Source organism: Pteropus medius, unplaced genomic scaffold (genome assembly GCF_902729225.1).
Source record: "Pteropus medius unplaced genomic scaffold, Ma_sr-lr_union100, whole genome shotgun sequence".
NCBI classification, from domain to species: domain Eukaryota; kingdom Metazoa; phylum Chordata; class Mammalia; order Chiroptera; family Pteropodidae; genus Pteropus; species Pteropus medius.
This window is the reverse complement of record NW_024355205.1, coordinates 30803470-30820295: the sequence shown is the minus strand read 5'-3', so window position 1 is coordinate 30820295 and position 16826 is coordinate 30803470. Positions and strand designations below refer to the sequence as shown.

The 16826-nt window shown below is 49.2% G+C and overlaps 1 protein-coding gene across 4 annotated transcripts in view; it reads right to left on the bottom strand.

Moving 5' to 3' along the window:
- Positions 1–1062: 1062 nt before the first annotated feature.
- The window catches only part of EVA1C (eva-1 homolog C), a 66707-nt gene continuing 50943 nt past the window's right edge, over positions 1063–16826 (bottom strand). For all 4 annotated transcript variants that reach the window (XM_039857393.1, XM_039857395.1, XM_039857392.1 and 1 more), the window contains 3 exons: positions 10415–10495; positions 9049–9138; positions 1063–1626 (listed from right to left, as the gene is read on the bottom strand). In XM_039857393.1, the coding sequence (XP_039713327.1) occupies positions 1250–1626; positions 9049–9138; positions 10415–10495 (548 nt within the window). In that variant the 3' untranslated portion in view covers positions 1063–1249. The remainder of the gene's footprint in view (positions 1627–9048; positions 9139–10414; positions 10496–16826) is intronic.

The following is a 16826-nucleotide window of genomic DNA, read 5'->3' as shown; positions in this document are numbered from 1 at the left end:
CTACCTACACCTCCTTGCAGGGGTGATGTAAGATGAGGCAGGGAGAGCTCGTTTGGAGCGGGCATGTGAGATAGATATAAAACCATCATTTTTATACTCTAAGCCCCACTGGGGAAAGAAAGGAAAATTTTTTCTTACTCTACTTCACAGCTATAAACCTCCTGTCCACTGGGGGGAGCCATCCAAAAGAACCCATCACCAGTTCTCCCCTCAGGAAACTGTTTCCTTTTCCTTTTGCTGTGTCCCCTGTCCCCCTTCCCCCTGGCCCCAATATGATGGGACCGTCAAATCATTTCTGCAATGATTTGAAGGGTAGTTGCACAAGATCCTTGCCCACAGGGCTGCTGGGTAAACTGGTTGATCACTCTTACTACTAGAAGCTCTGCAGTTTTAAACTCTAAACCAGGAGTTGGCAAACTTTCTGTAAAGGGCAAGAGAGTAAATGGTTTAGGCTTCGTGGACCATATTTTACTTACAAATTCAGGTAAATGCCTGCTACCTGTTTTTGAACTAAGACACTTTTTAATATTTTTAAGTAATTGATAACAAGCAAAGAATAATAATATACGACATGTGAAAATAACATCGAATTCAAATTTCAGTGTTGATAAGTAAAGTTTTATTGGAACACAGTCACATTCGTTCATTATGTATTAGCTATGGCAGCTTTCGAGTCACCGTGGTGGAGTTGAGAAGTCACAGCATGACTCGCTATGCCGAAAGCCCTTATTTTGCCCTTTAAGAAAAATTTTGCCAACCCCTGCTCTAATCAAATAATGTTAGTAATTAAAATCCACCAACAGTAGACATATAGCAGGTGAGCCCATGCTTGCTGTCCCATATATTGGTATAATTTTCTTGGAAATATAAATATCTTCTATTTACTTATCTATGAAATGGGGATGCCAGCACCACCTCATGAGGTTCTTGTGAGGATTAAGTGACTTAATACGTGAAAAGCAGTGAGAACAGAACAGCACCTGGCATTACAAGCGTTCAATAAATGTGAACTGTAATTATGTTAATGTAGAGACATAAATTTAAATAAATATAGAAAGCAAAGACCTCTTCCCTCCTGATTTATTTTGAAATGTGTTGTAAACAGCTCGAAATGTCCCTTTAATAGTTTTCTGGCTTCACCAGTATTAGATGATATGATAAATCTTCCTTCATAGAAGGTACAAGTGAAACAGAACTCGAGGGCCATTTGGGATTCTTCCCTCTACTTGCATCAAGGTGCATCTGGTTTTCAATAGAACTGGCCCATGTTTCTTGGGAGTGAAGTGTCCAAACCACTGTTCATCCATATTTCCTGGATGATTTGCTCCCTGCGCTCAATCCTTTCTGCCAGCTCTGCAGCCTCGATGGAACTGTAGACAGGATATGAAGTCCTGCAAAACCCTGACAGTTCTCCTGGAAAATCGGAGTCAGAGGAATCTTCCTCCCCATCTTCATCCTCGCTGTCCTCCTCGGCCGTGTCACTTCCTGGCACCAGGTGCTTCCTCGCCAGCTGCAGCTCCCGGAAGTCCTTGGTGCAGGACACTCTGATGACCAAGGCGCACAACGTCAGTGCCAGACCAATGCAGACGCTGGATACGAACAGTAGGGCCGCTCTCTCAGGGTGGGCTGTGGGGGCAAAAGGACATGTCAGGAGCTGGGAGGAGGAGCTGCCAGTCTTCACCAATCCAAAGTCCCAGAGGAACAAAAGTCTCCCCAGGCAGGAGGCTGATGCGGAATGCCAGTCCTGGGCAGCAGCTTGGAGACCATCCACATCTAACTGGTCATGCACCCCCACTGATTAAAAAGAAAGGTTTTGAACAGACATAGTCAATATATGTAATACATGTAATATGAGAGGACACATAACAGAGATGCTCAGAATATGATCTCCTCTGGTTCAAACTCAGATCTGCTGCTCATCGGCAGTGTGATTTTCAGCAAGTTATATAACCTCTCTGTGCCTCGGTTTCCTCATCTGAAAAACGGGGCTCATAGCACCTTCCTATTACAGAGTTTTTACGATAAAATGAGTTAATTCCTGTAAAGGTCTCAGAACACTCACACGTCATAAATGTTCAATAAACGGTTAGCTGTTAGTAGTGGTAAATTATGAAAAATTAATTTATATATAAAGTTTATACATGAATGGAAGTACCAATATAGTAGATACTAGCCAAGCTTAATTTCTTTTAGATTAAGAAGTAAATATAAATGAAAGTTCTGGTAATTATTCTTATATCCAAATGATTGTATAATAATAATTAATTCATAATAATAATAATAATAGAAACAATGTTAATTTGTACTACATACCCCATTTAAGGTCTAAATCCTTACATACGTTTAATCCTTCCATTAACCCTGTGTTGAAAGGACTATTACTCTCCCCATTTTTCAGTTGTGTACCCCTGGAGGTGTTAGCACTCCCACTCTGGGAAATAATGACCCAGCAAACTCCCTCATAACACAGACCAGGAGTCGGCGGACACCAGATGGCGAATGTCTCAGTCTTTGTGGGCCGCAGAGTCTGTGCTGCACCTCCTCATCTCTGCGGGTGTGGCATAGAAGCAGCCACAGACGATACGGGGGTCACTGGGTTCTAATAAAACTTTATTTACAAAATTGGCCTGTGGGCCATAGTTTGCTGACCCCCGACACACTGGCTTAAGCTGAGGCCCAGAAGGGAAGCCACTGCTGAAGTTCAGCTGGCCTCTTTAGGCAGATCCAAGAGTGGAACCCAGACCCTGAGCTGTGCCTTTGGAACCACCAGATCTGCTCAGCTCAGCTCCGCTGAACGGCCCCAGCCCTGGGCACAATTCCCACCCCTCCGACCCCCGCCACTTCACTCCATGCGAGTAAGGAAAACTGCGGTCCTCATGCCTCTGTCCTTCCTCAGAGTTTCAGACTGGAGTTTCAGAACGTGAGTGTTGCTAAGTTTCACGTTCGTCAAAGGATCCAGTCACTGTCATCTGATGGGGAAGATCTAAGTGGGACGCATTATCTTCCTGAAACTTGAACCTTCTTCATTTTGATTCCTTCACCTGCAGCTCAAGTGCAGTCGTCCGACTCGGATGTGTTGTTCTTTGTTGCCTTCCCCTCCCTCCCGCCCCCCGACTAGCACGGTCTCGTCACTCTCTTTAAGACACAGAAGTCTGCATTCAAATTTGATTTTGGCAGGGGAGACGCAGTGAGTTGTGCTTGAAGTGCCGTGAATAACAATACGTTCCTCCTAAGAGTCAAGGCATTTGAAGATTTGGTCAAATACAGATACGTATCCTTTGCGAGAGAAGGAAGGGCTGTTTGCCCTTCCTTCTGGGAGTGGTGGTAGAATGCGGACTGGGAGGCACTGGCACTTGGGACAAAGCTATTAAATAATAGTACACAAAATGATGCTAAGACCTGAGGCAGGGGAGCGAAGCCGTGACACCGACCTGAGTCTAACCAGCGGGTTCTTTCTCCCCTCAGCCTTCCCCATCAAGGTCATTTTAATGGTCATTACTCCCCTGCTTGCCTTTTACTATAGTTTATTGTACCTCTATGCATTCCTAAAACCTTGATGAAGAGGGTACAACGTTACGGATAGTGTTTGGGACTTTTTTTTTTTTTCACTTAACATTATATCGCTGTATACCCTTCCACTGCCCCGACTCTACCGTAGTTGACACGCTCGGTCTCCTGCTGGTGGGCACCAGGGCTGCGGCCAGGTTGCTGGCGGGTGGGCGCTGCAGCCATGGGCATTCTCGTAAGTGCAGGGTTTCTCGTGGGCACTGACTCAGGAGGGCAGTCGGGTGAGTTTTAAGGTGTGAGAACTTTAGGAAATACCTCCCAAGTGGTTTGCAAAGTGGCTGCAAGATGTGAGGAATCCCGCAACGCCTCTCCTCCAGCACCTGCCACGGGTGGACTTTAAAAATGCTTTTCCAGTCATATGCGCATAAAACGGTATCTTACTATGGTCTCGATTTGCGTCTGCCTGATCTCAAAGTCATGTACATCTCTTCGGATGGTTATGTCTTCCCTCTTCTCAAAATGCTGGGTCCAGACGTGTGCCCACTTTTTTTCTGCTGGGCTGTTTGTGCTTTTCCTCTTACATATAAAGAATATATATAGTTTTTATGTATTCTTGACAATAATCATTTAAAAGCATATGTACTGTGAATATCTCCCGGTGAGTAGCTTGTATTTCATAAGGTGCCTCTTGATCTAGTGAATTTCTCTGAAAACCAGGGATGATATAAATGTTGTTCTTCCCCGTCTCGCCTGCCTCCAGCCGGTCGGCTCTCTCCTCTTTTAACCCTTTCGTCCATCTTCGCCACCATGGTCACTGTCATCCTTTTAAAAATGCACATCGGGTCATATCACTGCTCTACTTAGAATTTGTAAATGGTCTCCCTCCTCTCATTAACTAAAAATCAAATGTGAAGGCTGCTATGGCCTGGCCCCTGACACCCTCCCCAAGTTCAACTCCAAAGTCTCCTCCCTCCATTCCATGCTCTCCCGCCACAGTCTTTCCATTTCTCACAGGGGCCAGATAACTTTGCACCTTGGCGCTTCGCACGTGCTGTTCCTTCTTCCTGGAATGATTCTTCCTTCTTCATCTACACCTCCGTGCTCCAACCCCCCGTCTGGGCCAAGTCCCCTTGTCAATGGGTCTCATAACACCTTGAATGTCACTAAATCGCCGAGTGTGATTTGTCCTTTCTTGCTCCTTAGGATGCAAGCCCCGTGAGGGCAGGGGCCAAACTGCCAAATCCCCAGGCACGTGCATGGCGGGAACTACACAATACCTGCCGAGCGCATGAAGGGGGCCAGTCACGGAGCCGAAGCACTAGGCATGGTGTCCTGTGGGTGGTTCTCTGTAACGTTGAGTTCACTTTCTTCCTCCTTCCCTTTGCCTGGGAGGTGAGGGTTTGGGCCCCATTGCCAGGAGAGCTCACTCATCAGACTCTAGGTGCCTCTTGGCTCAGACACTCCTCCTGCCCAGTGGTCACCTCTAGGCCATGTCCACACTGAGCTGCTGAGACCCACGGTCAGAGATGGGGAACAGGCACAGGGCTTGGCAAGCCGGCTGGAACGAGGCTTCCTGGTCATCTGAAGCGACTAGTTTGAGGTCACAGAATCGCCAGATGTTCATCAAGGCCCGGAGGTGAGCTGGCACAGACCCCTCGCGTCTGAAGCCATCGCTTGGCTGGGACCCGGAGGTCAGGCTCCGGCTCCTTCCATAGCTCCTATCTGTGCACTTGGGGCACATTTCCTAGAGACGATTGGACCACTTCAGTCTTCTGCGACCCCTTTTCCTAGTCTATATTCCGGAAAAATAAAGGCGTTGGTCTCCTCGTGGTTAAGCAGGGTCTGTGGTTATCTTTGGCATCGTTTTCCGCTCAGCCTCTGTTCGTCACAGGCTCAGGGGAATGACGTTAACTTCATCAGCTGTAATAAGCACTTGGGGATCTCACGATGGTGGCCCATGGCCTTGAAGGCCCCTTGACCCTTAGATCCCTGGCCTGGAGCCAACACAAGCTCCGGCTCAAACTGCTTTGTGTCCAAAAAAGACACCGAGAGTTCCGGGCGAGGGTTCCACCCCCTGGGGCCCTGCCACCATCAGGTGAAAGCACAGAGTACGTTGGGCACTTGGTGATGTGATGATAACTTTCCGCCATAGAACCGAAGATTAGGGACCGTGGGAACACACCGAGTCCACACCTACGTGACAAGGCGGCGCTGATTTCCAGCCGTCCCCCTTGACAGGAGCTCGTGTGACTCTGACTTTGGAATGTGTTATTAGACTTCTGTTTCAGTGTGGGATTGTCTGACACGCCGGTGTTCCTTTCATATAAAACAAGGATGCCTTCCCGCCTCAGGAGAAGCTCTGCTTTCCTTCCCGTGGACAGCAAGCTCTGCCAGACGGCTAAAGACACACACAGCCATAGGGCAGTGAGAGGAATATAAAGTCCACAAGAGGCATGCCTGCAGGCATGTGTGAGGGAAACACATAAAGCAGATGTCACTAAAATACTAATTAGGTGGAACGGAAGGTGTCACGTTTTCAGCAAGATCATCTAAATGATTCTCCTTAGGCACTCTGCTGCGGATAGTGGCTGAACCGGCTCATAAAATGCCTTCCAATAGTCTACACACACACACACACACACACACACACACACACACACACACACACACACCCCACAGTCACACACACATTTCCCTCGAATTTTCTCTTTGAGCTTCTTCGGACCCATGATCTAAATTCTAGAATGAATTCAAGGAGTAGGTCTGTGTCTGAAATGTCTCACAGATCATTAAACAGCCAGGAGAGAAACTGTTTGTCAGGGACCCCAGATATTCTCATTCTTTCCCACCAACCTCTGTGCCTCCACATCCCGAGGCAAGCCCTTGATTTTGGTTTCTAGTCTACTTGTCCCTACGTGTCCCTATAAGCACACTATACATGTACTTGGCTTTCCCAGTACATCTAAGCTGCTTGCAGCCAGACCCGGGGAAATATCCTCTTGGATACACACAGTGTCCTGACCATCTGGCTGCTTTTGCCAGAACTTTCTCGGCTCCCTTGGTTCCCGGCTGCTCCTGCAGGCAGGTCTCCCCTCGTTGGGTGTCCAGGGGCCCCAGTCCGGCCCTCAGATCATAGCCCCACAATGGGCCGAGGATGCATCTGATAATTGGCTGAGGCACCACTTTCCAGCAGCAACGAAGGTGACACTCGCATTGTCTGATGCTGGCTGTTGAAATGTTCAGCCTGATGACCTGCACTTCATTGCACTGAGCTGGCATGCCTGGTGAGGAAAGGCTGTGGGCTGGGGACAACATCCAGAGTGACCACCCAGCGAGTGATGTGCCCAGGAAATTCACAGGCAGGTGCAGAGGCCCCTGTTCCATGAAGACTTTGTGAGCCTCTGTGACAAATGAGCTTCTTGTGGCGGCTTAATTTCCCTAACACTTGACACAGGGCATTTAGAGCTCCTTTCTCTTAAACTTGAAATTACGGCCTGGCTGTGGTTCACTGAGATGAATGTGCCCAAACAGCCCTCAACCAAACCAAATAACAACCCATCAAGTCCTTACATTTCTTTAAAATTGAATACCTATACATAGCAAATAAGGGTGATAATAAGGTGCGGGACAGCTCACGACACCAGATGAAGATTCATCATCCTGTCATCTGTTAGCTACTCACTGTGCATCTACTCTGTGCCAGCTACTGTCCCGGGTGCTGGAATATGACAATAACTGAGATGACAAAATCTGCTGCTGAGATGCTTAACATCTAGCGGAGATGGGATCCCTAAACAGAGGAATCCCTGCAGTGATTTCTGGGAGCATAGAGAAGGGTAGACAGGGATGGAAGGAAGCTAAGTCAGATAACTCGAGGTCATGCTGTTTCCATCCCTCAAACTTCTGCAGGGCACACTTCTTGCTTGGAAAAGCCAGAGCACTGGTCTTATATCTACTGAGTCTGAATCCTGGCCCTGCCGATGTCCACACTATGGCCATGAACAGCTCCTCTGACCCTGGGCTTCCCTATGTGCAGATTGGGGGACCAGAGTCCCCTCTCTCAGGGTTGTTGCTATGGACCGAATTGTGTTCCCCTCAAAATTTATGTTTTGAAGCCTTAATTCCCAATGCAGCTGTATTTGGAGACAGAACCTCTAAGGAGGTAATCAAGGTCAAATGAGGTCATAATGGTGGGGCCCAGATCCAGTAGGATTAGGGTCCTTCTAAGACACACCAGAGAGCCCTCTCTCCCTCTCCATGCCCTACAAAGACGCAGCAAGAAGGCAGTTGTCTCTGAGCCAGGAAGAAGCTCTCACTAGACACCAGATCTGTTGGCACATTGATCATGGACTTCCAGCTTCCACAACTGTGAGAAAATAAATTTCTGTCATTTAACCTGCTGACTGGGACAGTTATTGAGAGGCAGTGACAAGGCCCACAGTGGCCGCAGCACAGTGAACAGTGTCCTCCTTACTCCTCTTTAATTATTCTCTGTTTGGAGGATTTTCATGATGACTTTCCTCTACGGGGACTTTCCAGGGACTTTGAAAATTTGGGGATATTTTTGACAATCAAATTCCTTGTATCTCTTAACTTTGATAATCATCAGGAACAGCAAGAAATGGAAATAGGAGGTGGTCAGGAAAGAGGAGAGTCTCCAAGGAAACCAGCAAGCACACAACAAGCACACAGGAGGAATATTGACACAGGAAGATGCAAGAACAGTAGAGGATCCCAAGGCTGTTCTGCCTCCTTAGCCGAGAGGCTCCCTTCAGCCTTCATCTTCCTCTGAGAAAGGCTCACCCCAAACAGCCCCAGCTCTGGCAGGCCCTGAATAATAACCCCGTAATTCAGTATGTTAACACGTATTTTACAAAAGGCCTCGGAGGGACTGGCCTCCTTGAACAGAGCCAGGAACGCATTGCCGAAACTTGCAGAGTTGACATTCTAAAACACGGCCTCGGCGCAGGCGGGCCGAGGACGATGAGGAGAGAAAGTGTGCCCCATCCCCTCACGGCCGAGCCACTCTGGCTCTGCTAATGGCGGAAGGCTGAATCTGACTGATCCTGGACGGGATGATTGTAAGGGAAACCGTGAGAAGGAACTTGGTGACTCAGAAAGGGACTCTGTCTTCATAGGGCATGACCAGTTTTGTTTACTAAGTGATGGTTTGGCACAACTTTCTTCCAGCCAAGGGTGGAATTCACTAATCCCAGGCCCTTCCCAAATTTGAGAGCTGAGAAATAAATGCATTCCTCGGGTTCTTACTTTTCGAAGCATAAAATACCCTGACTCCTAAACAGTGTGACTTCTTCTGTTTACTACCCCCTGGTGTGATTCTCTTGTTGGTGGCCCGATTGGAATTGGAACTGAATTCAGGCCTCTGTGTTTCCAGATTTTAGAAGACTAGAGTTGCCATGTCAAACTTAAAGTCATGTTTCTTTAGCTCGCTGAGCGTTGCAATGAAATAGTGCATTCGTTAGTAAGGCTTTATTTAGTAAATCCGTTAGCATTGTAAGACCCTTCGATTCATCGACCTACCTCTAAGGTACGCAAATGCTGCCAGAGAATTGCTAACAATTACTCCATCTTTCCTCAGAACCTTCGATTCACTTGGGTCAGACTTTATACCTGTTTCATAAAAAAAAAAAAAATGCAAGACCGATTAATCACAGCTATTGACAGTCTCCTGCCATAATAAATAACAAAATCATAGAAATCAAACACATGGGCCTCTGACTAAATTATGTGAGACTAAGCCAGAAAGGGCACTGAGTAAGTAGTCCCTGAAAATATTAAATGATGAGAGAGATTTGGAAATTCTAAAACGTCTTGGTTCCAACTTCAAGTACCACTCATCCACTCCACTGCAGAAGGGGACGAATTTATGTCCCCATCCTCATGGCAATGGCATCTATCACATCTAATAATGTCGTGCTTAACCTCAGAGCTGCTATCTGCTCTGCTGACCACAGATAAAACCAACCTCAGATTACGGAGGTGGGTCGAGTTGGGTTACTTTTTTGGAAATTACAACAAAATGCAGGGCAGATCTGGGGTCGGATGCCTGGTTAAACTGCTGTGATGGCGTTTGGGGAGCTCCCAGTGGGGCAGCTTTGGGGCTCTCGAGACCCCTGGGGAGGTCAGACAGAGCAGAAGCCCCCACGGGAGGATGGCACAGCACTTTCGGGCCTCTGCTCCCAGGAGACCAGGATTTCCGTGGTGTGGGTAGGAGGCCTGGGAGACGCAGCGCCTGGGAGAAAGCTGGAGCGGCAGAACGGGAAAAGCGTGGAGCACGGACAGTAGCCATCTCCACGCTCTGACGCTGGGCTGATTTCTATTTCTTGGTGCTTTCCTGTGTTTTCCACATCGGGCACACTTTTATACTTAGGGGAAAAAGATCTCATAGATGTAATGAAAGTGACACAAAACTCTCATCATCTCAGATGCTCTGCAGTTTCTATCAGGAGCTCCACCTGTCTGCATTCCGTTCTACATTTGATAAGAAAACCAAAATGCTCCTCCCCCCTGTTTACAGAAGTCTGGCGAGAACCCAAGAAAGAAGGTGGCCTGAGCTCGCGGGCCCGCGGGTCCCGCCTGGGTCTGGCCACCCAGGCGCCTAATGTGATCATCTTTCCAATAAGCTCATCGTAGACTCCAGGGACCCCAAATTTATTTCTGAACAGATCTCTTTCGATCTGCTTTTTCTCTTAGGGAAATGGAAGAAGGATTTCGTTCACCTATAATTTAGAAAAACAAAATGACATGTTGGCCACCATTTGCTACTGTTCACCACGGCACCTCCCGACACCCCTTTCATTTGAACCAATGTGCACCTGACTAGGGTTGCACAGGGCTGTTCACCTTTCCTTAAAGAGAAAGGCTGCTGGGAAGCCATAAAAATTACCGTGTTCGCCATCTTTCTGCTTCAGAGAGGGTTTCAGGTTAGTGATAGCTGGGTCAATCGCGGTGAGTATGTTCTTGGGAACTAAAAACCAAAAAGAAATATTTTAAAGACTTAGGACACTTCCTATGTATTTTGACTGCAATGTAGATCAGATTTAAAAAGTCAATTTGCAAATCAGTACATTAATCACTAGCTCTGCTTGTCGGATACAATCACACATACACCAACGGCACCTGCGTGATCATCAGATGCCCCAGAAGGGTAATTGTAGGTCTATTTTGCAGTATTAAATATATATATAAAGAATAAATAAAATATGATATATCTATGCAGTAGAATACAATTCGGCCATAACAAGCAGTAGAGTTCTAGTGCATGCTACGGCACGTGGGAACCTCAAATGTTGTTCAGGGAAAGAAGCCATCTACTGAACGATTCCATGAAAATGAAATATCGGGAAGAGGTAAATCTATGGAGACAGAAATTAAATCAGCGGTTACCTAGGACTGGAGGATGAGAATGGGCATTGACTGCCAATGGGTGCGAGGGAGCTTTTGGGGATCGTGGAAATGTTTTACCATTGGAGCGTGGTGACAGCTGCGCAGCTCTGTAAATTGACTGGAAATCAAATTGTTTTTACTTTAAATGGGTGAATTTTAAGATATGCAAATTGTACCTTAATAATACTGTTAACTCCGAACATGAACTTCTCTGACACGAAGTGAAACAAAATGGCCATAACCGATTCAGAATCCACCACTGACTCCTTCTACTTCCAACTCTGCTTTTTACCAACAGCTCTTTCTTTAACTCCTTGCTTCCATCATAAGCCTGAAGAGAGTTCTAAGACCCCACGCTAGAACGAGCCTCTAAGGGTTCTGAGAAAGGATGGTAGGAAGATGAGGAGCGGAGGGCAGTGCGATAGACTCTTTCGGAACGTGGTTAAGATTCTGCCCAACTGACTCTAAGAATAAACCATCCAGGTCTCAGGATCCCCCAGGCAACGCGGACAAGATGAGAGCGACTAATCTGGAGGGCGAAGCAGGGATTCTGAAGGCCAAGCGCACCGCTGCCGGCTGGGAGGAGGGGGAGGAAACCAAATGTTTCTGCTGCAGAACATTGCTTATTTTTGTTTGTTCTTTAGCTCAGCTGGTAACTGGGAGAAGTGGCAACAGGAAATAGAAGCGAAGCCAACACAAACGGTTCGACTGCACTGAGTTTTTATAAAGAGCTAGTAAGCCATCTTCAGCAGCGAGATAACCTCGTTTCCTTTCTCAGAGTGCTTAACTAAATTCTTCTGGGGATGTCCGAGGATCAACAAGCAAAGAACTTTGCTAAATGGTGAAACTTTCCGTGTGCGGGTCCTGGCACCTTTGTGCCCATCAGCAACGAGGATCGCTTTCCAGGCGGAGGAGGCGGAACCTGTCCAGAGCCCCCAGGGACTGGCCCTTGTCTGACCACGGGGCTCGCTGCTGACCCCAGGGCCACAGCAGTGCTCCAGATTGCTGAACGGTTTGCCACAAAAGACTTCCTGATGAAATAGCCTCTCGACCATTTCTGTGCCCCAAGAAGGACACCCCTGGTTCCGGGAGTAAGTCCTCCCTGCCCGTGGCACTTCTTCCTCATGTCTGTCCCTTGGCTTGTTCTTAAAGACGTGGCCAAAGGAATGCTTTGGCTCTCTGCAAAGGCCGGAGGCTTTATATTTCAAGAAATGGGAAGAGCTCGGCAAGGAAGGGCATTTTAGGATGAGTTTTGCAGAATAACCAGGCACTCGGAGATCGACTTGTCTGTGTACGCTGTAAGCCCACATTAGGGAACTGGCGGAAGAACCTTTTAGGACCTTTAAAACGACAACAGGTGTCAACACACCTGTCAGATTCTTGCATCTGCTTGTTTCAAGAATGAAGACGGAGCCCGGGGTGTGGTTTATGACCACCCCTCAAACCCGCCTGTCTGCAGTGCAGACACATTTGTGAAAACACCAGCAAACCACTGTTCGCGGAGCTCTCACCTGGGCTCGGCGTTTACACAGAGCTTCTTCCACAGTCCTCACAGGGACCCTGTGAAGATGTGCATTATCCCTGCAGATGGGGAAACTGAGGCTCAGAGGTGCACCCTTCACCTAGTAAGAAGCAAACCTTCAACTCCTGGCCTCATTCACACATGGCCTTGACCTTTCCACGATGCCGTGCTGCCCGTGGGATGTTCAGCCATTGGGAACTGGATAAAGGATTCCTTCCTCGAAAGGATTATAGGGACGGCAAAGTGCTTCCCACTCAGGCAAGTCCCCTCTCAAGACTGTTTAGGTAAAACCAGAGACGATGATTATAATGAACTCGAATGGTCACTAAATTTGGGCAGACCCCCATCTTGAATTCTTTTTTTTTTTCCCCCTTAATAAAACGTCTGTGTCAAGCTAGGGGTCAGCACAGACTTTAAGAAGCCTCCACAGGTTAAACTTAGGGCAGAAAAGACTTCTTCACAGCAGAGACGAAAATGATGTCTGCTTCACTGTCCCTCCTTCTCAACAGGTGTCCAGACTGCACGAACATCTGCAAATCCTGGCACCCCTAATCCTCTGTCCTCAAATCCTGGCACCGTCTGCCTGCCCCATCTCTCAAGAGTTGTGCCGGCCCCAGGCTGAGGCCCACATGGTTCCTGTGTCAGGCCAGGTTGCTGGCTGTGCCTCTGTCTTGGTGACCCTCCCGGATCTGGAGAGGGGCCCTCTTCTGAGGGAGAGAGCTGGCCGAGTTCTCCAGGTCTCCTTGTCCTATTAGAAGGAAAGCCTAAAATTCAGCATGTCCAACGGGTGTGGACTAATGATAAAACCTGGAGGGACAGTAGAGAGGACCTCGCTGAGCCGTGCATTAAACACTGGGGTGATGCGCCTCCCAGCCCAATCAATGCCCCAGCGCCCAGCCCTGAGTGGTCGGCAACAGCCAGAGTGTCTACAGTTAGAAAAGCAAAGGCCCCACAGCCTGAATCACTCCCCCGAGGGTACAGAACGAGACCAGAGAGTCTCCACCCAGCCTAAAAGCTGAGAGCTTCGATGAGAGAGGCATGATTAAATGAAGCTCTATAAAATAAGGAGGCATGTTCCTTTTAAAATGTAAATTGATTATGCCCCCTGAGAAAATCCTTCAGTGGCTCCCCGACGCCCGTGGTACAAGCCGAGCCTTAACTGCCCATCCCCCAAGGCCCCTGGAGTCCCACTCCAGGTCTCACCTCCCAGCCTTTGGATGCGCGGGTCCTTCTGCCTGCCCTGCCCTCCCCGCCACCTTTGCTGTGCTGGATCGTACACACCCATCATCTCATTTGCCTCAGACACCACCACCTCCCCTGAGAAGCCTTCCTGGTCTCCTGGGTCCCCAGAGCTCAAGATTCACCACATTCTGTCCCGCAGGCTGCGAGGGCAGGGGCCATGTTGTTCATTGAAACTGCCCCATCCCCAGCTCTGTGTCTGGCTCATAGCTGTGCTCAGTAAACATGTGTGGCATGAATTAAGACGTCCCCTTTTTATGACTCCGTGTGTTCGGCCACGAGGTGGTGGTTCAGTGGCCTTTTTGCATGCAGATGCTCACCCTTTCAGAATATTCTCCCTGGCTACACAACAAGGACAAGCCCTGGTGAGGCAGCCCTGCCCCCAGTTCAGGCCAGCCTGATCGCTTTGGACCTGCGTGGCATGTGTTTCTGGAGAAATGAGGGTCCCCACAGCAGGGCCTGCTTGATGTTCATCACTCGTCCCTGCCTGACCTGACCCTCCACCCACCGGGGGGGGGGCGGCGCGTGTCTCCTACGTTGGCACAGCAAGATCGCTGAGTAGAGCAGCAAAGCCTGGTTGGCTGCAGAGATGAGAAGCAGGGTATTGGAACAGACACCTGGCGGGGCGTGTCTTCCCTCACCCTCACAGGAGCCTATCTCGACGTGGGTGGGGGCGGGCTGGGTTCCTCTCTGGTGGCCAATCACATCACATGGTCTCTGTCCAGGGCTGACCAAAGGAGGGGGAATGACCTGACCCCAACTCAGTCAATGAAATATCTTTCTGTTAGAAAACTGGAATTAAGATGGCCAGACTGTGAGTCATCCTATTGTGAGAATCGTAACATGAAATGCGCACAGGGCTGTGGCGGTGGCTGTATGCCACCCGGCCCAGGCTAAAGGAAGGCGGTCTGCAGAGGGAGAGAGAAAGAGAGAGGAGAGAGAGAGAATCAGAAAGCAGAGGTGCTGTGAGAAGCAGAGGAGAGGCAGAGAGACGGCCGCCATCACCTCTGCCTTTCCAGGGCCGGCCTGAGGCCCTGCTTTTTTGCCCAGGCCACTGAGATTGACCTTCTAGTAATATGATACCTCCCATCCCAACCCGCTTTGGGCTGAAACCAGCTCACATTGGTTCCCTCACTCACATCCAGAGTCCTAACTAAGATAGACTCGCTTAGAAATTAATTATTGACAGCCTCTAGAATCTTCGTATCGACTTTCCACATTGGTCAGGAGAATTTTTTGAAAATGTAAAACATTCTATGCCCACTTAGTGATCTATAAAATATGCAGACATTGCAAATCGTTTTTTAATGATTCAGGTTTCACAGTCAAGAGCCATCTGGCAGGGGGGAGATATTTTAAAAATATCAACCACTTAGAAGGCAATTAGAGGTGTCTTAGTAGGTGTCTGTTTGCAAGGTGGGTGAGGGACACGAGAACGTGCCTCTCGGTGAGAGTCACTCCATCCCTTTGGAATAACTCCTGGGGGACCACGCTGATGGACCAGGGAGCACTGACCCAGGAAGATGGGAAGGACACTCTCAACGCCCGCATTTCCTCCACGGGCACACACCCGAAACCAGGATGCAACCCCCTCCCCCGCCTCTGCCTCCGGCCCTCAGGTGGACTCAGATTTCTCCCTCTGCAATACCTCAACCTCGCCGGACGCCTCCACTGACCTCCTGCTTCCCCTTCCTCTCGTCTACACGTCCCTCTTTCCCCATCTTAGATTCTACCCCTCTCCGCTGTGACCATTCCCGTGGGGACACCCAACTGTCTCCCTCCTTTGCCGTTGCCCAGTGAGCCTGGGGGACGCCTGCTCGGGAGCAGCTGGCCCTGCTGGAAGGAACCACACCATTAAGGAAACCTGTGTCCCCAAGAACTTTGACCGCTCACCCCCTCCTCCCTGGCACTTCCTTCAGATCTCCTCTCTTCTCCTCAAACTCTGCCCCCCACCCCCAGTCCTCTGACTGATGACCTCATCTCAGACTTATTTTGAGATGACGGAGGCCACGGGAGAAGCTCCAAGCCTTCCCTTCATCCATTCCCAGAACCCTCTTCCGCCTGGAATGACAAGGGGACACCCTTCTCTCCTACCGAAGGTCGATCCCACCCCCTCACCTTCTCTGGACCCCACTGTTTCCAACGGGCCGGGTCTTCAGCATCTCTAATGTGTTTTTTCTTCCCCAACTCTTCGGTTTTCACTGTGCCCCGCTCCAGGCTAAGCCCTCATGGCCTCGTTGCTGCTAACGGGTCTCCCACCTCCATCCCACTCCAACCCGTTCTCCGCCCTCCAGCTGGAGTGGTCTTCACCCTGCACTGGTGCCCCTTGCCGGGACCCCTCAGGCTGTGGTCCTGGTGGTCCTGGACACCTCCAGTGCCACCTCATGCCATCCTCCCCCTCACAGCGCCTCTCTGCCACTCAGCATCTCCGCCCACACCCCAGAGCAGAGCTGCAGGTTCAGTCCGGAGGAAGGGGCTCAAACCATCCCCCAAGCTAAACCAGGGTCCCTCCACCCTCATTCTCTCGCCCAGCAACCTGCCCTTTTCCAAAACAGCATTTATCACAAAGGGTAATCACAGATTTATCTGGTCATTTGTTTAATGTCTATCTCTCTTGCCCAGCTGATAATTCCATGAGACAAGGACCGTGCCTTTTTTTTTTTTAAACCATTAAATCCTTAACACCCAGCACAACCCCTGACCCAGAACATGCCCACAACGTGCTAAATGAATGAAGGAGAGAAAAGAAGCTTGAACTGGGATATGTGACTCTCAGACCTGAAATCCACTTCTCGCCACTCGGAAAAGCGACAGCCCAGGAACTGCTCTCGCCTCAGCCTTGAAGGCAGCAGGAAATTCACCCCTTCTTTAGAGGCTAAAGTCCTGCTCCTCCTTCCACACTGGGCCGGAGAGGCCTAAAGCTACCAGACCTTCAAAGTGATTGGTGTGGCCTCCTGGGGAACCTCAGCCAGAATGGGCTCCGCGCCGCCCAGCCCTGCTCGGACATGCGGGCAGGAAGAAAGACTGGGAGGGCTAAGAGAATCGGTCTTCCTGGAATGTGAGCTCAGGTGCTATTATTTTGGCAACACGTTTACCTAGTCGCTTCATTGCACGTGTGACAGCTCTGATATTGCGGGGGACGACATTTTTA